Source organism: Triticum aestivum, chromosome 4D, assembly GCF_018294505.1.
Source record: "Triticum aestivum cultivar Chinese Spring chromosome 4D, IWGSC CS RefSeq v2.1, whole genome shotgun sequence".
Classification (NCBI taxonomy): domain Eukaryota; kingdom Viridiplantae; phylum Streptophyta; class Magnoliopsida; order Poales; family Poaceae; genus Triticum; species Triticum aestivum.
In genome coordinates this window covers 55732494-55751823 of record NC_057805.1, presented here as the reverse complement: position 1 = coordinate 55751823, position 19330 = coordinate 55732494, and the positions used below count along the sequence as shown (strand labels likewise).

At 44.9% G+C, this 19330-nt stretch overlaps 2 protein-coding genes across 10 annotated transcripts; one reads left to right on the top strand and one right to left on the bottom strand.

Annotated features, from left to right (window-relative positions):
- The first annotated feature begins 7760 nt into the window (after window positions 1–7760).
- Window positions 7761–8949, top strand: LOC123096169 (tetrapyrrole-binding protein, chloroplastic). The gene has a single exon (XM_044517805.1). It carries the CDS (start codon window positions 7979–7981, stop codon window positions 8798–8800), a length of 822 nt encoding a protein of 273 aa, XP_044373740.1. The 5' UTR covers window positions 7761–7978; the 3' UTR covers window positions 8801–8949.
- LOC123096167 (uncharacterized) lies at window positions 8871–14552 on the bottom strand. Of its 9 annotated transcripts, none has more exons than XM_044517798.1 (12): window positions 14246–14552; window positions 13523–13609; window positions 13369–13444; window positions 13213–13285; window positions 13065–13116; window positions 12922–12983; window positions 12233–12296; window positions 11481–11541; window positions 11307–11393; window positions 10008–10101; window positions 9209–9335; window positions 8871–9127 (listed from the first exon to the last, which is right to left on the bottom strand). In XM_044517798.1, exons 1-11 carry the CDS (start codon window positions 14535–14537, stop codon window positions 9243–9245), a joined length of 1041 nt encoding a protein of 346 aa, XP_044373733.1. In that variant the 5' UTR covers window positions 14538–14552; the 3' UTR covers window positions 8871–9127; window positions 9209–9242. The 9 variants fall into 9 exon arrangements, 7 of the variants coding, with proteins under 7 accessions (XP_044373733.1, XP_044373734.1, XP_044373735.1 ...); XM_044517799.1 differs by having other exon boundaries at window positions 8871–9116; XM_044517800.1 differs by having other exon boundaries at window positions 11481–11538.
- Window positions 14553–19330: the final 4778 nt, after the last annotated feature.

The window sequence follows — 19330 nt, the reverse complement described above, 5'->3', positions numbered from 1 at the left end:
GAGATGGCTACTCATTTAAATCCGAGAATAATGGTTGTTCTATTTATATGAGAGATATGTTTTATGGTCATGCCCCGCTGGTCAATGGTTTATTCTTGATGAATCTCGAACGTGATGTTACACATATTCATAGTGTGAATACCAAAAGATGTAAAGTTGATAACGATAGTCCCACATACTTGTGGCACTGCCGCCTTGGTCACATTGGTGTCAAGCGCATGAAGAAGCTCCATGCAGATGGACTTTTGGAGTCTCTTGATTACGAATCATTTGACACGTGCGAACCATGCCTCATGGGTAAGATGACCAAGACTCCGTTCTCCGGAACAATGGAGCGAGCAACCAACTTATTGGAAATCATACATACCGATGTGTGCGGTCCAATGAGTGTTGAGGCTCGCGGAGGATATCGTTATGTTCTCACTCTCACTGATGACTTAAGTAGATATGGGTATGTCTACCTAATGAAACACAAGTCTGAAACCTTTGAAAAGTTCAAGGAATTTCAGAGTGAGGTTGAGAATCAACGTGACAGGAAAATAAAATTCTTACGATCAGATCGTGGTGGAGAATATTTAAGTCACGAATTTGGTACACACTTAAGGAAATGTGGAATAGTTTCACAACTCACGCCGCCTGGAACACCTCAGAGAAATGGTGTGTCCGAACGTCGTAATCGCACTCTATTGGATATGGTGCGATCTATGATGTCTCTTACCGATTTACCGCTCTCATTTTGGGGCTATGCTTTAGAGACTGCCGCATTCACTTTAAATAGGGCTCCGTCGAAATCCGTTGAGACGACACCGTATGAATTATGGTTTGGGAAGAAACCTAAGCTGTCGTTTCTAAAAGTTTGGGGATGCGATGCTTATGTCAAGAAACTTCAACCTGAAAAGCTCGAACCCAAGTCGGAAAAATGCGTCTTCATAGGATACCCTAAGGAAACTATTGGGTATACCTTCTACCTCAGATCCGAAGGCAAGATCTTCGTTGCCAAGAACGGGTCCTTTCTGGAGAAGGAGTTTCTCTCGAAAGAATTGAGTGGGAGGAAAGTGGAACTTGATGAGGTGATAGTCACCCCTTCCGAACCGGAAAGTAGCGCAGCGCGGGAAAATGTTCCTGTGGTGCCTACACCGACTGGGGAGGAAGTTAATGATGATGATCATGAAGCTTCGGATCAAGTTACTACTGAACTTCGTAGGTCCACAAGGACACGTTCCGCACCAGAGTGGTACGGCAACCCTGTCCTGGAAATCATGTTGTTAGACAACGGTGAACCTTCGAACTATGAAGAAGCGATGGCGGGCCCGGATTCCGACAAATGGCTAGAAGCCATGAAATCCGAGATAGGATCCATGTATGAAAACGAAGTATGGACTTTGACTGACTTGCCCGATGATCGGCGAGCCATAGAAAACAAATGGATCTTTAAGAAGAAGACGGACGCGGATGGTAATGTGACCATCTACAAAGCTCGACTTGTCGCTAAGGGTTATCGACAAGTTCAAGGGGTTGACTACGATGAGACTTTCTCACCCGTAGCGAAGCTGAAGTCCGTCCGAATCATGTTAGCAATTGCCGCATACTATGATTATGAGATATGGCAGATGGACGTCAAAACGGCATTCCTTAACGGCTTCCTTAAGGAAGAGTTGTATATGATGCAGCCGGAAGGTTTTGTCGATCCTAAGAATGCTAACAAAGTATGCAAGCTCCAGCGCTCAATCTATGGGCTGGTGCAAGCATCTCGGAGTTGGAACATTCGCTTTGATGAGATGATCAAAGCGTTTGGGTTTACACAGACTTATGGAGAAGCCTGTGTTTACAAGAAAGTGAGTGGGAGCTCTGTAGCATTTCTCATATTATATGTGGATGACATACTATTGATGGGAAATGATATAGAATTCTTGGAAAGTATAAAGGCCTATTTGAATAAGTGTTTTTCAATGAAGGACCTTGGAGAAGCTGCTTATATATTAGGCATCAAGATCTATAGAGATAGATCAAGACGCCTCATTGGTCTTTCACAGAGTACATACCTTGACAAGATATTGAAGAAGTTCAATATGGATCAGTCCAAGAAGGGGTTCTTGCCTGTATTGCAAGGTGTGCAATTGAGCACGGCTCAATGCCCGACCACGGCAGAAGATAGAGAAAAGATGAGTGTCATCCCCTATGCCTCGGCCATAGGGTCTATTATGTATGCCATGCTGTGTACCAGACCTGATGTAAACCTTGCCGTAAGTTTGGTAGGAAGGTACCAAAGTAATCCCGGCATGGAACACTGGACAGCGGTCAAGAATATCCTGAAGTACCTGAAGAGGACTAAGGATATGTTTCTCGTTTATGGAGGTGACGAAGAGCTCGTCGTAAAGGGTTACGTCGACGCTAGCTTCGACACAGATCTGGATGACTCGAAGTCACAAACCGGATACGTGTATATTTTGAATGGAGGAGCAGTAAGCTGGTGCAGTTGCAAGCAAAGCGTCGTGGCGGGATCTACATGTGAAGCGGAGTACATGGCAGCCTCGGAGGCAGCACAGGAAGCAGTCTGGATGAAGGAGTTCATTACCGACCTAGGGGTGATTCCCAATGCGTCGGGCCCGATGACTCTCTTCTGTGACAACACTGGAGCTATTGCCCTTGCGAAGGAGCCCAGGTTTCACAGGAAGACCAGGCATATCAAGCGTCGCTTCAACTCCATTCGTGAAAGTGTTCAAAATGGAGACATAGATATTTGTAAAGTACATACGGACCTGAATGTAGCAGATCCGTTGACTAAACCTCTCCCTAGAGCAAAACATGATCAACACCAGGACGCAATGGGTGTTCGATTCATCACAATGTAACTAGATTATTGACTCTAGTGCAAGTGGGAGACTGTTGGAAATATGCCCTAGAGGCAATAATAAATGGTTATTATTATATTTCTTTGTTCATGATAATTGTCTATTGTTCATGCTATAATTGTATTGTCCGGAAATCGTAATACATGTGTGAATACATAGACCACAACGTGTCCCTAGTAAGCCTCTAGTTGACTAGCTCGTTGATCAACAGATAGTCATGGTTTCCTGACTATGGACATTGGATGTCATTGATAACGGGATCACATCATTAGGAGAATGATGTGATGGACAAGACCCAATCCTAAGCATAGCATAAAAGATCGTGTAGTTTCGTTTGCTAGAGCTTTTCCAATGTCAAGTATCTTTTCCTTAGACCATGAGATCGTGCAACTCCCGGATACCGTAGGAGTGCTTTGGGTGTGCCAAACGTCACAACGTAACTGGGTGACTATAAAGGTGCACTACGGGTATCTCCGAAAGTGTCTGTTGGGTTGGCACGGATCGAGACTGGGATTTGTCACTCCGTGTGACGGAGAGGTATCTCTGGGCCCACTCGGTAATGCATCATCATAATGAGCTCAATGTGACTAAGGCGTTAGTCACGGGATCATGCATTGCGGTACGAGTAAAGAGACTTGCCGGTAACGAGATTGAACAAGGTATTGGGATACCGACGATCGAATCTCGGGCAAGTAACATACCGATTGACAAAGGGAATTGTATACGGGATTGATTGAATCCTCGACATCGTGGTTCATCCGATGAGATCATCGTGGAACATGTGGGAGCCAAAATGGGTATCCAGATCCCGCTGTTGGTTATTGACCGGAGAGGCGTCTCGGTCATGTCTGCATGTCTCCCGAACCCGTAGGGTCTACACACTTAAGGTTCGGTGACGCTAGGGTTGTAGAGATATGTGTATGCGGAAACCCGAAAGTTGTTCGGAGTCCCGGATGAGATCCCGGACGTCACGAGGAGTTCCGTAATGGTCCGGAGGTGAAGAATTATATATAGGAAGTCAAGTTTCGGCCACCGGGAAAGTTTCGAGGGTTACCGGTATTGTACCGGGACCACCGGAAGGGTCCCGGGGGTCCATCGGGTGGGGCCACCTATCCCGGAGGGCCCCGTGGGCTGAAGTGGGAAGGGAACCAGCCCCTAGTGGGCTGGGCGCCCCCCCATGGGCCTTCCCCCTGCGCCTAGGGTTGGAAACCCTAGGGTGGGGGGCTTCCCACTTGCCTTGGGGGGCAAGGCACCCCCTTGGCCGCCGCCCCCCCATCTAGATGGGGTTTGGCCGGCGCCCCCCCTCCCAGGGGGCCTATATAAAGGGGGGGAGGGAGGGCAGCAAGATCACAGCCTTGGGCGCCTCCCTCCTCCCCTGCTACACCTCTCTCTCTCTCGTAAAAGCTCGGCGAAGCCCTGCCGGCATCCCGCTACATCCACCACCACGCCGTCGTGCTGCTGGATCTCCATCAACCTCTCCTTCCCCCTTGCTGGATCAAGAAGGAGGAGACGTCGCTGCACCGTACGTGTGTTGAACGCGGAGGTGCCGTCCGTTCGGCACTCGGTCATCGGTGATTTGGATCACGGCGAGTACGACTCCGTCATCCACATTCATTGGAACGCTTCCGCTCGCGATCTACAAGGGTATGTAGATGCACTCCTTTCCCCTCGTTGCTAGTATACTCCATAGATGCATCTTGGTGAGCGTAGGAAAATTTTAAAATTATGCTACGATTCCCAACACTCACTATATATAGGGGGAAGGGGAGAGGGGGCCGGCCCCTCTAGATGGATCTAGAGGAGGAGGCGGCGGCCAGGGGAAACCCTAGATGGGTTTGGGCGCCCCCACCCCCTAGGAAACTTGCCCCCCAAGCCGGGAGGGGCGGCTGCCCTAGGGGTGGCGCCCCCACCTCTCCTGGTTACGTGAGAGGGGTTGGGAGGGGCGCACAGCCCCTTAGTGGGCTGGTTTGCCCCTTCCCCTTGGCCCATAAGGCCCCCCAACGCTTGTCGGGGCCTCCGAAACCCCTTTCGGACATGCTGGCCATAGCCTGGTGCCCCCGGAACAATTCCGGACTCCAATACCCTTCGTCCAATATACCGATCTTCACCTCCGGACCATTCCGGAGCTCCTCGTCATATCCGGGACTCCGAACAACCTTCGGTAACCACATACTATTTCCCATAACAACTCTAGCGTCACCGAACCTTAAGTGTGTAGACCCTACGGGTTCGGGAACCATGCAGACATGACCGAGACACCTCTCCGGCCAATACCCAATAGCGGGATCTGGATACCCATATTGGCTCCCACATGTTCCACTATGATCTCATCGGATGAACCACGATGTCGGGGATTCAATCAATCCCGTATACAATTCCCTTTGTCTATCGGTATGTTACTTGCCCGAGATTCGATCGTCGGTATCCCAATACCTCGTTCAATCTCGTTACCGGCAAGTCTCTTTACTCGTTCCGTAACACATGATCCTTAGTCACATTGAGCTCATTATGATGATGCATTACCGAGTGGGCCCAGAGATACCTCTACGTCATACGGAGTGACAAATCCCAGTCTCGATTCGTGCCAACCCAACAGACACTTTCGGAGATACCTGTAATGCACCTTTATAGCCACCCAGTTACGTTGTGACGTTTGGTACACCCAAAGCATTCCTACGGTATCCGGGAGTTGCACAATCTCATGGTCTAAGGAAATGATACTTGACATTAAAAAAGCTCTTAGCAAACGAACTACACGATCTTGTGCTATGCTTAGGATTGGGTCTTCTCTATCACATCATTCTCCTAATGATGTGATCCCGTTATCAATGACATCCAATGTCCATGGTCAGGAAACCATAACCATCTATTGATCAACGAGCTAGTCAACTAGAGGCTTACTAGGGACATGTTGTGGTCTATGTATTCACACATGTATTACGGTTTCCAGTTAATACAATTATAGCATGAACAATAGACAATTATCATGAACAAGGAAATACAATAATAACCATTTTATTATTGCCTCTAGGGCATATTTCCAACATCTTTTGGGCATGTGGGGTTTCATATCCTCAAGAGACATCACCGACGTGTCTTGCGTATTACACTCCCGACGAGGCTCACCCGTTGATGTATCTTGCGTGTCGTGCTCGATGCGGGGGCGACACAGCAACATGTCCGTGTGCGAGCAATACCTAAAAACCAGTACCTTGTGAAGCACCTTGCAAGAATATCCATCCAACATACTCCAAACTTTTCCTACATGAATTAAAGCACATATTTGATATAATTTCAAATTACAAGATTTTTTTGTTCTCATTTGCTACTATTTAGATTTTAAATGCATGTTTTGGCATTTTTCGTGCAAAAATATGAATAAACCTAGATATGGTTTAAAAATGTTACATTTTTCATCAGCTCATATTACGGGTTTAGGAGATAGCGAAAAGGTCTTAAGAGATTTGACAAAGTTTGGCCGTACTTTGCTTTGATTAGTGCACATGATGTTTCTTAGATATTCAAGTCAAACTATGAGGTTTTCAATGACCAATCATTTTCTTTGTGCATGTAACTTGAAAATGGAATAGACCATTTACTTTATCATTATCATTGACGAATTTAACATCATATTGCAACTCATTGTGTCGTAATTTATTTTTCATACTTCACAAATATCGAAAACTCATACCTTGTGAAGCACCATACAAAAATATGTATCCAACATACTCCATACTTTTTCTACATGAAATAAATCACATATTAGAGATAATTTCAAATTTTAAGATTTTACAGATCTCATTTGTTGCTTTAAGGTTCTAAATGCATTTTTTCATCATTTTCATCCAAAAAAATAAACCAACCTAAATGTGATCAAAAAGCGTAAACTTTTGCTTGGGCTCATATTACAGGTTTACGAAGCAGGTGAAAATGTCTCACGATATTTGACGTAAGTTTTCGTGTACTTCGCTGCGTAATGGGTGGATCTTCTAGGATGCTTCTTTGTTATTCAAGTCAAACTATGAGGGTCTTGGGTGGATCTTGGGCCTCAATGTTTGGCATGTCACCACTTGGTTGAACTTGGCCTTCATCTAGTACTACTTAAAAAAGAATAGCATTTCTTTTTCTGCTCGGCGGAGTGCTTCGTTCAACCTTTCATCCTGTTTCTGAGCATAATTTCAATGGTCTTAATTGTTTCACCTTTTATTGATTTATAAAATAAGCTTGGATTTTCTTTGGCAAGCCAATAAGTGATTACAAATAAAATACCAAAATATATTTAGATAGGTATATCGCGGGTATAGTAACATTTATTTGCACAATCACATTAATACAAGCAGTTAATCATACAGTAACTTACTAGAACATCTACATCGCATTGCAACGCACGGATAATTATCTAGTCAAAAGAAAAGAGGCTTACCATACCATGTTCAATCACAACATAGTTACGTAATAACGAAACCAAAGTCCAAGTGGACAGACTCTTCTGAGTTAATTTCGACGTATTAAACATTGCATATATGTGTCCAACCATCCATGATGTAGAGGGTGGGCTATTCTATCTTCCATTTTCCAAAAATGTAAACTGGACTGAAGCGGCTGGAGCTATCTCACCCAAAAGAACTGAAAATCAGATACGCGGATACCATCTCACCCAAAAGAACTGAAAATCAGATACGCGGATAAGACGTTGTTGAATTTTCCAAACTTTTATTGTGCAACAACAAAATGAAGCAGCAGAATATAACAAGAATGTTCCACGGACCCAGCCTGCCCACCTCCCCTCCCCTGCAAACAAAACACATGTGTTGAGGTGCGATAGCCAGTATCCTCATCTCACCCAGAACCCACCAATCGCAGCGCTCCTTTGTATTCCCCTCCGGATGCACCCCTACAAAACCACGGAAATCCATAATTTTTCACAACACAGAGGAAGAGCACACAGACAAGCAGACCACGCGCCCACAGCCTCAGCCTCAGGTCTCCCTCCGCGCACCGCAGCCACCACCAAGTGCAACCAATCCCCCGACAAAACCCCATCCACTCCTTTATCAGCGTTTCCCTCCCTTTCCTCCCCTCCCCTCCCCTCCATCCATCCTCAGCCGCCCCTTCGCCGGCCGGCCATGGCAAATGCTTCCCTCCAGTCCTTCCTCCCCCAGCACCACCATTCCTTCCTCAACAGCAACACCCACGACGGCTCCCCTCCCGCGCTCCTCAAGCTCACCACCAACAGCACCAACGCCAGCAACAGCATTTCCTTCAAGCTCTTCGCCAGCAGCTCCTCCTCGGTGACCACAACCGCCAACTCGCCGGCTCCGACTCCGGTCGCCGCCGCCGCCGCGGCGACAACCTCGCCGCCCACCCCCTCCCTGGAGCTCCTGGGCCAGCAGCTCGCGGCGGGGGACTACCGGCAGGCCGACGAGACCACGCGCGCCCTCCTCATCGTCCTCGCGGGCGAGGCCGCGCGCCGCCGAGGGTACGTCTTCTTCTCGGAGGTCCAGTTCATCTCCGTCGAGGACCTCCGCGCCGTGGACGCGCTCTGGCTGGAGCACAGCGGCGGCAGGTTCGGGTACAGCGTGCAGCGCCGGGTTTGGGACAAGTCGCTGCGCGAGTTCACCCGATTCTTCATCAAGATCGGCTGGATGAAGAAGCTGGACACCGAGGTGGAGCAGTTCAACTACAGGGCCTTCCCCGACGAGTTCATCTGGGAGCTCACCGACGACACGCCGGAGGGCCACCTGCCCCTCACCAATGCCCTCAGGGGGACGCGGCTCCTGGAGAACATCTTCACCCACCCCGCCTTCGACTGCGAAGAAGATGAAGCAGCAGGGGCAGATGAGGAGGCTGACAAGGGCAGTGCCACTGGTCAGAATAATAAGGATGACAACAAAGGCAGGGGCAGGCCAAAGAGTTTGACAGATTTCAAGCCCGACTACTCCTTTTAAGGAGCGTGCAAGTTTGTGATGATGCTGCCATGGGGCAGCTGATTTTAAAAAAAAGTCATGTTTCTGTAGTTCGTTTTGGCTGTTTTTGTACTGAACATGCATGCAAATTTGTGACCATATATATTACTATAAAGATAAGTGTTTGAGAAGCTGCTTGCTCTGGACATGGGTGATTGCATCCAGAGATGCAAAAGATAAACTGCAAAGCTAAAATATGTTCTCTTTTCATCGGCGATATGCCATTTGGAAACTCGGTGCAGAAATGGCCATGCCATTTTGAGCCGTCAGCTTTCGGCGGATTACCTCCGCTTGTTTCCTGGCAAGTGACTGTGACTGGTGTGAGCGAGAACAATTTTGCTGATGAATCTTTAAAACCTGATGTGAGCTGTTTGAGGAAAACAAAATTACCTCTCTTATGACTGCCACTATTTTCTCCACCGTTTCATGCACAAGGACAGAGCCTTCGGGTATGTCGATGTGAGCCATCACAGGTGAGGCGGTCATCCATCTGCATGTACAAGCACGCTCCAGGATTCTGAAACAGCAGCCAAACGAAAATTAGTTCCATGCTTTAAGTCTCTTTGCCAACACTCTTAGACCTGTCCAGTACAACATCAGCTATGTACACTCCTAGGCCCTAGCCAAGATCCAAATGCTAAAAACTGATATGTCGTGTGGCAGACCCAACATTGCCTAAATGTTATATCATGGGTGTTGTGTGTCAATGGCACATGATAGTACAGCAGGTCCCATTCTCACCAAATCAAATAAAGAGATAAGGACCTTATTTAGGAAGAATAGAAAGATAGAAATTGTTAGGAAAAAATATGGAGATAAGATTAGTTTTCTTTAAATTAGATGTTACTAGTTTCTTAGGCAAGGGACACCATGTACCAAAGCATCATAGCCTCTCCAAGACTCCAACCACGCCATCGATTATGCACTGATGGCAGTTAGATGGGGACAGTTGCGGACATTTTGGAGTTAGTTGACTATTGTGAGGGGTGGTCAGCCCAGTTGCAGACACTTTCGAGTTGGTAAATGGCCAGAAGTATACACACAAGCAAAATGTATTTCATGCATATCAAAACTTCCTTTTTCTAGAGAGAGACTCTTAACGGTCTGCATGTGGTCAAACAGCATAAATACACAGGAGATAACCATTATATGGGAAGTTAGCAAATACAAAATAATGCATTAGTCATACCAAATTTTTTGGAGCTTCGTCTACAACTTCGGCAGGTTGATCGGGCCCAAGACTGGGAAAGCAACCATTTTTGCATCTCATATATTTCTGCAAACTGGTTTCAATAACAAAACATGAGCAAGAAAATGCTGATTTGTGTTTCTTGAATTGATAAATAGTCAGATAAAAAGGTCAACACAACTCCATTTCAAATCAGACTCCGCGACTAAATTTTCCTCGTGCTGATTTGCAACATGAAAGAATTTGTTTAAAATAGAAGTGCAACAGATATGGTTTTATAGCAAGAACCACAAGTGTATGCAACTTACTGGTTACTACTACTTGGACATCCTAGATGAATAATGATAAATAAGACCAAATAACACTGTTTCATAAATTATGTTAGTGACAAAAAGACCAAAATCACACTGGTAATAGCAAAGCCTCATATGAGCTCCAGAATGAATATTTTCTGAAGAATCTACATGTTAACAACACTGCTGTCAGTAATTATAGGCACTCTAAGAATATGTTTTATATTGAAACGTGATTCACCACTTTACTTTTGGCAATCACACATGATATGAAATCCACCTCATATGGACAACTACAACGTAAAATTTTAGATTATGCACAAAATAGGCTGCAGACTTTTATCAAGATATATGATGCTTTTCTTATCTTCCATCACTCCAGTGTATAAGATATATGGTGTTTTTCTTAACTTCCATCACTCCACTATATAGATTGCACCACGATCCTGTCTCTTCTCCAATTAAGTGTTTTGCTTTGTCATTTACAAACTTCTGCTAGAATTGTTTCACTTAATCAAGTAGGCAGTAGTTGATAATTCAGAACTTGGAAGCGTGTAGATATCTGAAACTTCTCCAGCAAAGAGATTGCTTCCATATTCAGATTGAGTAACCGGATATGGGACGGAGCAAAACAGCTGATTAGAACGACAGCATGCTTTAAAGCCCTGCAGGCCCAAAACAGATGTAAATAATGACTTCCTTTAAAATACTGGTTCATATCAACTTTAGAATATCAGTTCATCGTCAATTTTCATCTAAAGAACTGTGTCGTTCAGACTATAAAACAAAACAATTAACTGGGTCGCGTGCAATCATGCAAAAAAAATTGTTATTTCCATAAAAGCACTCAACATAATCAGTGGAACTTGCTACTCGAGTAGTCATTCAGACTAAAATTATTCTATCAGGAAAAACATCTGAGGATAATCATCAAACAACAATATCTACAATGATGTATTATTTGAACGGAAATCATAGAAATATTAGATATTTTAAATAAACTTACATCTGACATTTGTTCAACTCAGAAAGCCTGCTTGGAACACATGATTGTCCTTTTGCTCTGCATGCAGAACTACACGATTCCCCCTGCCTAAATTTCAGGTTTGATTACATAAGGAAATTCCCATGGGCATCATTCACTGAACTACATTTAGAGCTTAAATTGGAAAGACCTTACCTTCCCAAAATGACGTTAATGCCATCCAACCTTGATCCAAAATTAGATTCAGTTGATCCTGCTAAATAGTTATACATAGTCATTTCCTAATGCATAATCCGTGTCTTCAAGAACGTGACAATGTGGGCATTAGTAGTGGACAAGAAGTTAGCACCTTGTGCACTTATTGGGCTCAGCTCAGACTAAGCTTGAACCAGAAATGAAGTGATCAGAGGTTTAATTCTTGTTTTCTACAACACATCCAAGAAGTCAACAGCAAAAGTAGTCCCCAACCAATGCCAACAAGTCTCAGGTTCGTATCTTCCTTACAAAACTCCAGAAAATCCCCCTACCCGTGCACTATTATCGGCCCTATCAAGCTCGTTATAAATCTCTAACAGAGGATAACTAACAGATAGGGAGGTAACGAAATGATAAAATGAAAAATGCTAACAAACTGCTTCCTGTATTTTATTTTAGTGTGACTAGTGCTGGCTGCTGTTCTACAGTCATGCCATGAGCCAAAGTGAACTGGCTTGGCCTTTATGAACGGGGCTAAGCCACCACTTCTGGCTCGTAGCATGTAACATCAAGTGAGCTGAGCCAAGTGGAGCTTGGCTCGTATCCACTCCTAATGGGCGGTTGAATTTGAATCTTATGAGGAAATAGCAATAGCATTAGCTAAACAATTTAGGTGCTAGAAATGATGGTGAACAGATGCTATAACTAGAGAATGTGGTAACTTAGCCAAGATGTAAGAATATAATTTGTACCCGATGAATTTTGCTGCACCAGAAAGCAATGATGGAAATCACTCAAATATGCATTTTCATGGACCTGGTAGATTCAAAGAACAACTTAGACTGAAAGGAAGAATTGTTTACCAGATAATTTTAACTTGTAGTTGTTGAATTTATAACATGCCAGATTGCCAACAAAATAAGACACTGTAAGGATGAAAATATACTGGAGCTCTGTATTATAGATATTCATGTAAAAGGTGTCCTGAGACATTCATATTAGAGCCAAAATCATTGTTTTAACTCTTTTAATGAAGTTTAGCACTAATTGACTCTACCTGAAAAAGATTTCACGGTCTGAACCTTTTAGGAAATGCCACCCACCGTATCAGGGCGTATTGTTTACGCAGGAAACACCATGGTCAACGGTGTTTGCGCCCTGGCCCATGCCCGCTGACCTGCTAACGCGGCAATGTCAAACGCCAAGACATGACTAATCGTATTGACCATGCCGCAACAGCAGATCAGCCGGGCATGGTTCAGAGCGCAAGCGCCGTTGACCATGGCATTTTCTGTGTAAACAATACGCCACGGTGGGTGGTGTTTCCTAAAAGGGTCAGATCGTGAATTGTTTTCCAATGAGGGTCAATTAGTGCTAAACTTCATTAGAAAGGCCAAAACAGTGATGGCCTCATATTTGCACGCTAAGAAAGAACACGTACCACACTTGCAGAACTATGGCGGCATCTTCCCATGCAGAAATCGAAGATATTGGTGTAAGTTCCTAGAGGATAATAAAGTGTAAAGTTCTTCTGACACATTAAAGTTCTCAAGATACACCAAACAATAACTACAAACATCTTACCAGCAGTAACTGGCTTAGCTACCTTCAACTTCAGCACATCTGCTTCCTTGGTCTGTCAAAAGGATGAGTAAATAACACAGGAAATAACTCATTTCTTTCAATCTTCTTATGCCAAATCCAGTACTGCTAGTAAGAATGTAAGATTTACCCTAGAAGGATTCAAGCAGCAAGAAACACAATACTCGTAAGAATTGCAGCACTGCGAATCAAGGTTGCAGCCCCTGCATGGTGCGATGAACTGTGTTAGATTTATAATGTTGCCATCTTTCTATGACATTTGTGCGACAAAAGGTAAGAAACTCACTGACAGGAGAAGCGTCCTCCTGTTCGTGGGCAGCAGCGAGACCATGGATCGATCGAAAGAGCAGAACATACATAACCTAAAAGAATGTGTTCGCGAGGGAGCATCAGTTTACAAGACAGTATATCTAAGCACGAGAGAGGCACAGGTGTACTACCATTATCATCTGATATCAAATGCCGGCCTTGAACAGTACTCCTGCAGATGATGGGTGCAGCAAAACCAATGTCCTTCCTGAACAAGACTTAAAATCAAGTTGTGTATTCAGACTTAGTGAATAACATCCAGATATCAAGCTTGCATCTGGAACTGTACTAACACTAGAATGGAGAAACACTGATAATCATGGACTCATGGTGGGATGTGCAGTGAAACCTTTGCCCCGGCACAGCGCACCATTTGAACAGAGTAATTACCATATATTTAGCTCAATGCTTATCACTTCACAAAAGCATCTGGTATAACCATTTATTCTGATATTGTGACAGTAAATGAAAACCAAGAAAATGAGAACATATACACCATGGCGTAGAAATGTGTTGACCAGAAAACATAATTACACCAAACATCACCGTCCAGGATCCCAACCCCACAATCAAAATTCCACAAACCATAATCAAACATGAGGCGTAATTACACAAACATAATCGAGCATGAAGCCTGATTCCAGAAAGATAATCAAGCAATTTAGAGCCGCGGAGCAACTGGTGAGGCTCCCAACGGTGCCAGGCCGCAGCAAACACGGAAGAAGTACCACGGATACGGATGGATTGCGAACTAGTTTAGAGCTACGGGCGGCGACGACGAGAGCGCTCGCATTTCCAGGACGCGACGCTGGACAGGGGAGGCGGGGGGTTTGCGGGGAACGGATCTCACTCACCGGATGGCGGAGACGGGCGCCGGGAGGCAGGCGTAGAAGGCGGCGACGGCGGCGACGCAGAGGATCCTGGGGAGGAGGAGGCGCGGGTTGGCCATCGGGCCGGGGAGGGGGACGCCGGGGCAGCGGGTGTACGGATGCGCGCGTGGGAGTTGTTTATTCTCACTGAAACGGAGTAGCGAACGAGCGAAGGGACAGGCAGGAAGAATGCAATAATCCCACGGAGGATTTCACCCGTTGGAAATATGAGCAGATTACTATGAGATTTAATTCGAATGAACAAAAAATAAATCATGACAGCAATAACAGAGATTAAATTAATCATGTGAACTGGCATAATAGATGAACAGATCACATCTAGGGCACATACTAGAAACATAAATTCTACCACGATCTCGAATAAGAAGGATAGAGTCACATACGTTTCAGCGAGAGGAGCACCGCCGGCGTTGACGTTGTCGCCCATGTCGTTGAGGATGAGGTTGCCGAGGTTGGGAAAGAAGTTGTCGTTCGCGAAATCGTCACTGCCAGCAGTCGCGCAAGTGCGCTCCCCAAAAACCTGATCGCCCCTCTCCCGTAAAGGATCACGAGAGGCGGGGTTCCGGAGGCCTGTTGTCCTTTCTCCCGGTGCACGCCGAAAGGAGGGATGGAGAAGACTTGCTTGACGGCGCAATGATCTGGAACTTGGCGGCGCAATGATCTGGAACTTGGCGGCGCAATGATCTGGAACGATGGTGAGAAACCATACGAAGCGGCAGCGGCTAGGGTAGACGTCTGTCTGACTATATAGTGCGGGCCGGGTAGGTCGTGGGAGTAAACCCACGTCCGAGTCGTCACGATCCAAAAGAATCGAAAACGGTTCAGTAATTAACGCGTCCATTAATCATTAATTAATGACTCATTAATTTTTCGCGAGCAGCAAAAATATAATCGCAGCGAGGCGAGGCGTGGCGTGGCGTGGCATGGCGTGGCGAGCGAGGAGGAGGAGCGCGCGTGTAGGTCTCCTCTTCTCATGCTCATACAAGTGATAGAAGAGCTCACATTATAAAGAGGTGCAACTCTCTCTCAACTTCCGGGATGGGACTAAACTTTAGTCTCACTCACTCCACTCACATGTGTGCATGAATGGGCCAAGAGAATTTCAGAATTTTAGTTGGACTTTGGGCCAAAGGCCTACTAGCAAAATGCCAACAATCCCCCACAAAGTCTCATTGGCACATCTCATCATTTAGTTCCAAAACATTGTTTATATACCGGTGCTTAGTGGAGACTGTGGAGTTGAACTTCCACTTAGAGTTTTATGCTACACTAGATCACAACTTGAATAGTGGACTATGCCTTGAACTACAAGTTTTCCGCTAAACTAGTTTCACACAAATTCTTAACCGATACTTGGCTGCCGCAAGGCTTCCCCCGGGTGGAGCGTATACGTCATACTCCAGGGTCTTTCATGAATTTATTAGAGAACACCCAATCCTCACAGACAGCGACGTTAACAGTCAAATTCATATAGATGTGTTCCTCGGGAGATGTTCTGCAGGACAACATCTCTGCTTACTCAAATAAGCCACTTGAAACACATTAAGATAAATATCAACCTGCCATGCAGATCAGGAGAGTATTGCATCTTCACATAGTGGGATAATTAAAATAGGGATACTCTCCTCTCAGCTGACCAACATATTGTCTCCCACTTCTACTTCACGGGATCTTCGATCACATAGAGTGGGTTACCACTATGAACAACTCATGCGGTGGGTCTCAAACCCATCTCCATCGATGCATTATCTATCACATTACGTGGTAAACCCTTTGTGAAGGGATCTGCCAAGTTTTTCGTTGTTTGGATATAATCCAACGTAATAACTCCGGAGTTCCTCAATTTTCTGACAGATTTTAGTCTCCTCTTCACATGCCTTGAGGACTTCATATTGTCCTTAGAACTGTTTATCTTGACGATCACAGTTTGATTATCACAGTTCATCAGGATAGGGGGTATTGGTTTTTCAACCATAGGTAAGTCCATCAAGGGCTCACGAAGCCACTCTGCTTCAACAGTGGCAGTGTCTAATGCTGTGAGTTCTGCTTCCATAGTTGACCTCGTTAAGATGGTCTGCTTGCAAGACTTCCTGGAAACAGCGCCACCATCAAGTGTAAAAACATAACCACTTGTGGCCTTAATCTCATCAGCATCAGATATCCAGTTTGAGTCACTATAACCCTCCAATACCCTTGGATACCCGGTGTAGTGAATCCCATAGCTCGCGGTGCCTTTCAAATAGCGCATAACTCTCTCAAGCGCATGCCAATGACCATCTCCCGGTTTTGACACAAACCGACTCAGCTTGCTCACAGCAAAAGGGATGTCAGGCCTCGTGGCACTCGCCAAATACATAAGCGAGTCAATAATCTGAGAATACCTCAGTTGATCTCTAGCAATCTGTCGATTCTTTTGAAGCAACACACTAGCATCATATGGAGTTGGAGAAGGCGTGCAATCGCTATACCCAAAACGACTCAAGATCTTTTCCACATAGTGAGACTGAAGCAGTGTGATCCCACCATTCTCATCTCTCAACAGTTTGATGTTTAAGATAACATTAGCTACTCCTAGATCCTTCATCTCAAAACAGCGAGATAAGAAATCCTTAACCTCCTTGATTAGATCAAGTTTGGTTCCAAAGATCAGTATGTCATCGACATACAGACAAAGAATAACTCCTTCGCCCCCACCATGGCGATAGCACACACATTTGTCACCATCATTTACTAAAAATTAAGCCGGCAGTAGTTAATGTTCTTTCGAACTTCTCATGCCACTCCTTAGGAGCTTGTTTAAGGCCATATAAAGACTTTAATAACTTGCACACCTTTCCTTCCTGACCAGGTACTACAAAACCATCTGGCTGATCCATGTAAATTTCCTCCTTCAACTCTCCATTGAGGAAAGCCGTCTTAACGTCCATTTGATGAACGAGAAGACCATGTGAGGCAGCTAGTGATAGTAGCACCCGAATTGTGGCCAGTCTAGCCACGGGTGAGTAAGTATCAAAGAAGTCTTCACCTTCTTTCTAGGTATAACCCTTAGCCACAAGCCGTGCCTTGTACTTTTCAATCGTACCATCAGGTCTAAGCTTCTTCTTGAACACCCACTTACATCCTACAGGTTTGCACCCATAAGGACGGTTAGTGATCTCCCAGGTTCCGTTAGCTAAGATGGAATCCATCTCGCTACGTACGGCTTCCTTCCAGTAGTCAGCATCAAGAGATGCATAGGCTTCTGAAATAGTCCTGGGTGTGTCATCCACGAGGTACACAATGAAATCATCACCAAAGGACTTTGCAGTCCTCTGTCTCTTACTCCTCACAGGAGTTCCATTGTCACCCTCAACAGGATTCTCAACGTGTTCCATCGCAATGGTGGGTTCAGGAATTACAGCGAATTCCTCACTAGATGGAGTAGGTATCTCCTAATTTGATGAACTCGACATATCCTTCATAGGAAATATGTCCTCAAAGAAAGTTGCATCATTCGACTCCATAATCGTACCAACATGCATGTCGGATACCTCAGATTTTATTATCAAAAATCTATAGCCGATGCTATGAAAAGCATAGCCCACAAGAACACAATCCACAGTTTTTGGTCCAAGCTTGCGCTTCTTGGGAATTGGTATATTGACTTTCGCCAAACAACCCCAAGTACGTAGGTAAGAGAGTTTCAATCTTTTCCTTTCCCATTCCTCAAATGGAGTCATGGTCTTATGCTTTGTGGGAACTCGGTTTAGGACATGACATGCAGTCATTAGCGCCTCCCCCCACCATTCCTTGGAGAGACCTGATGTGTCTAACATGGTGTTAACCATATCAGTTAGAGTTCGGTTCTTTCTTTCGGCTACCCCATTTGACTGAGGTGAGTAGGGAGGCATCCTCTCATGGATTATACCATGTTCCACACAAAACAGATCAAATTCATTGGAAAAATACTCTCCACCACGATCGGACCTAAGCCGTTTAATTTTTCGATCAAGTTGGTTCTCTGCCTCAGCTTTATAGTTTTTGAAGAAAGTTAAAGCCTCATCTTTTTTTATTTCAGAAGATACACATAACAATATCTACTGGAGTCATCAATCAACGTCATGAAGTATCTCTTTCCACCTTTTGTCAACACGCCATTCATCTCACAAAGATCAGAATGTATAAGCTCTAGTGGCGCCAAGTCGCTTGCCTCTGCATTCTTATGGGACTTGCGAGGTTGCTTAGCTTGCACACATACTTGGCACTTGGAGCCTTTGACAGTAGAGATTTTCGGAATTAAATTCATATTGGCTAGCCACGTCATGCAACCAAAGTTAATGTGACAAAGTCGTGAATGCCAAATATCATACTCATTATTGTGGCAAACATTATTAATAACTTTAGTGCAAATATCTGACAAAGACAGGCGAAACAAGCCTCCGCTCTCATAGCCTTTTCCAATAAATTGTCCATACTTAGAAATTATAATTTTATTGGATTCGAAACCAACTTAAAACCATCTCGATATAAACGGGAACCGCTAACGAGATTTTTATTGATGGACGGCACATGATGAACGTTCTTCAAACGCACGGTCTTCCCCGAAGTAAACTTCAGATCGACCGTACCAACACCTCGAACGATGGCATGTGACCCATTCCCCATCAGCACGGGAGAAGTCCCTGTGACCTGGTAAGAAGAAAACATGGAGGCATCAGCACAAACATGTACATTGGCACCGGTGTCAATTAACCAATCAGGAGATTGAAATATTGAAAGGATGGTAGGAAGAATACCGTACCCAGATTCCTTCATATCAGTATCACCGATGACAACATTAGCGGACTTGCCGCTCTTCTCATGTTCGCGCTCCTCAAAGCGGTTAGGACACTTCAGAGCCCAGTGATTAGGATCACCGCAGACATGGCAAAGTCCCTTCCCTTTCTTATGAGAATTCTTCTTGAAGTTGGTAGAATGTGACGGCTTGTTCTTTGTATCAAACTTGCCTTTGCCCTGAGTTTTGTTCTTGTTGTTTTTGAATTTGTTGGGATGGAAGTTCTTCTTCTGTAC

What these genes read in the sequence shown, in the direction of transcription:
- LOC123096169 (XM_044517805.1), top strand. Translation starts at nt 7,979, where the DNA reads ATGGCAAATGCTTCCCTCCAGTCCTTCCTCCCCCAGCACCACCATTCC.
- LOC123096167 (XM_044517798.1), bottom strand. Translation starts at nt 14,537, where the DNA reads ATGATTTATTTTTTGTTCATTCGAATTAAATCTCATAGTAATCTGCTC. An exon ending in AGCTAAGCCAGTTACTGCTG is followed by an intron (nt 12,984 to 13,064) that starts GTAAGATGTTTG and finishes ATTATCCTCTAG; the next exon opens with GAACTTACACCAATATCTTC. An exon ending in ATTAACGTCATTTTGGGAAG is followed by an intron (nt 11,394 to 11,480) that starts GTAAGGTCTTTC and finishes CCTGAAATTTAG; the next exon opens with GCAGGGGGAATCGTGTAGTT.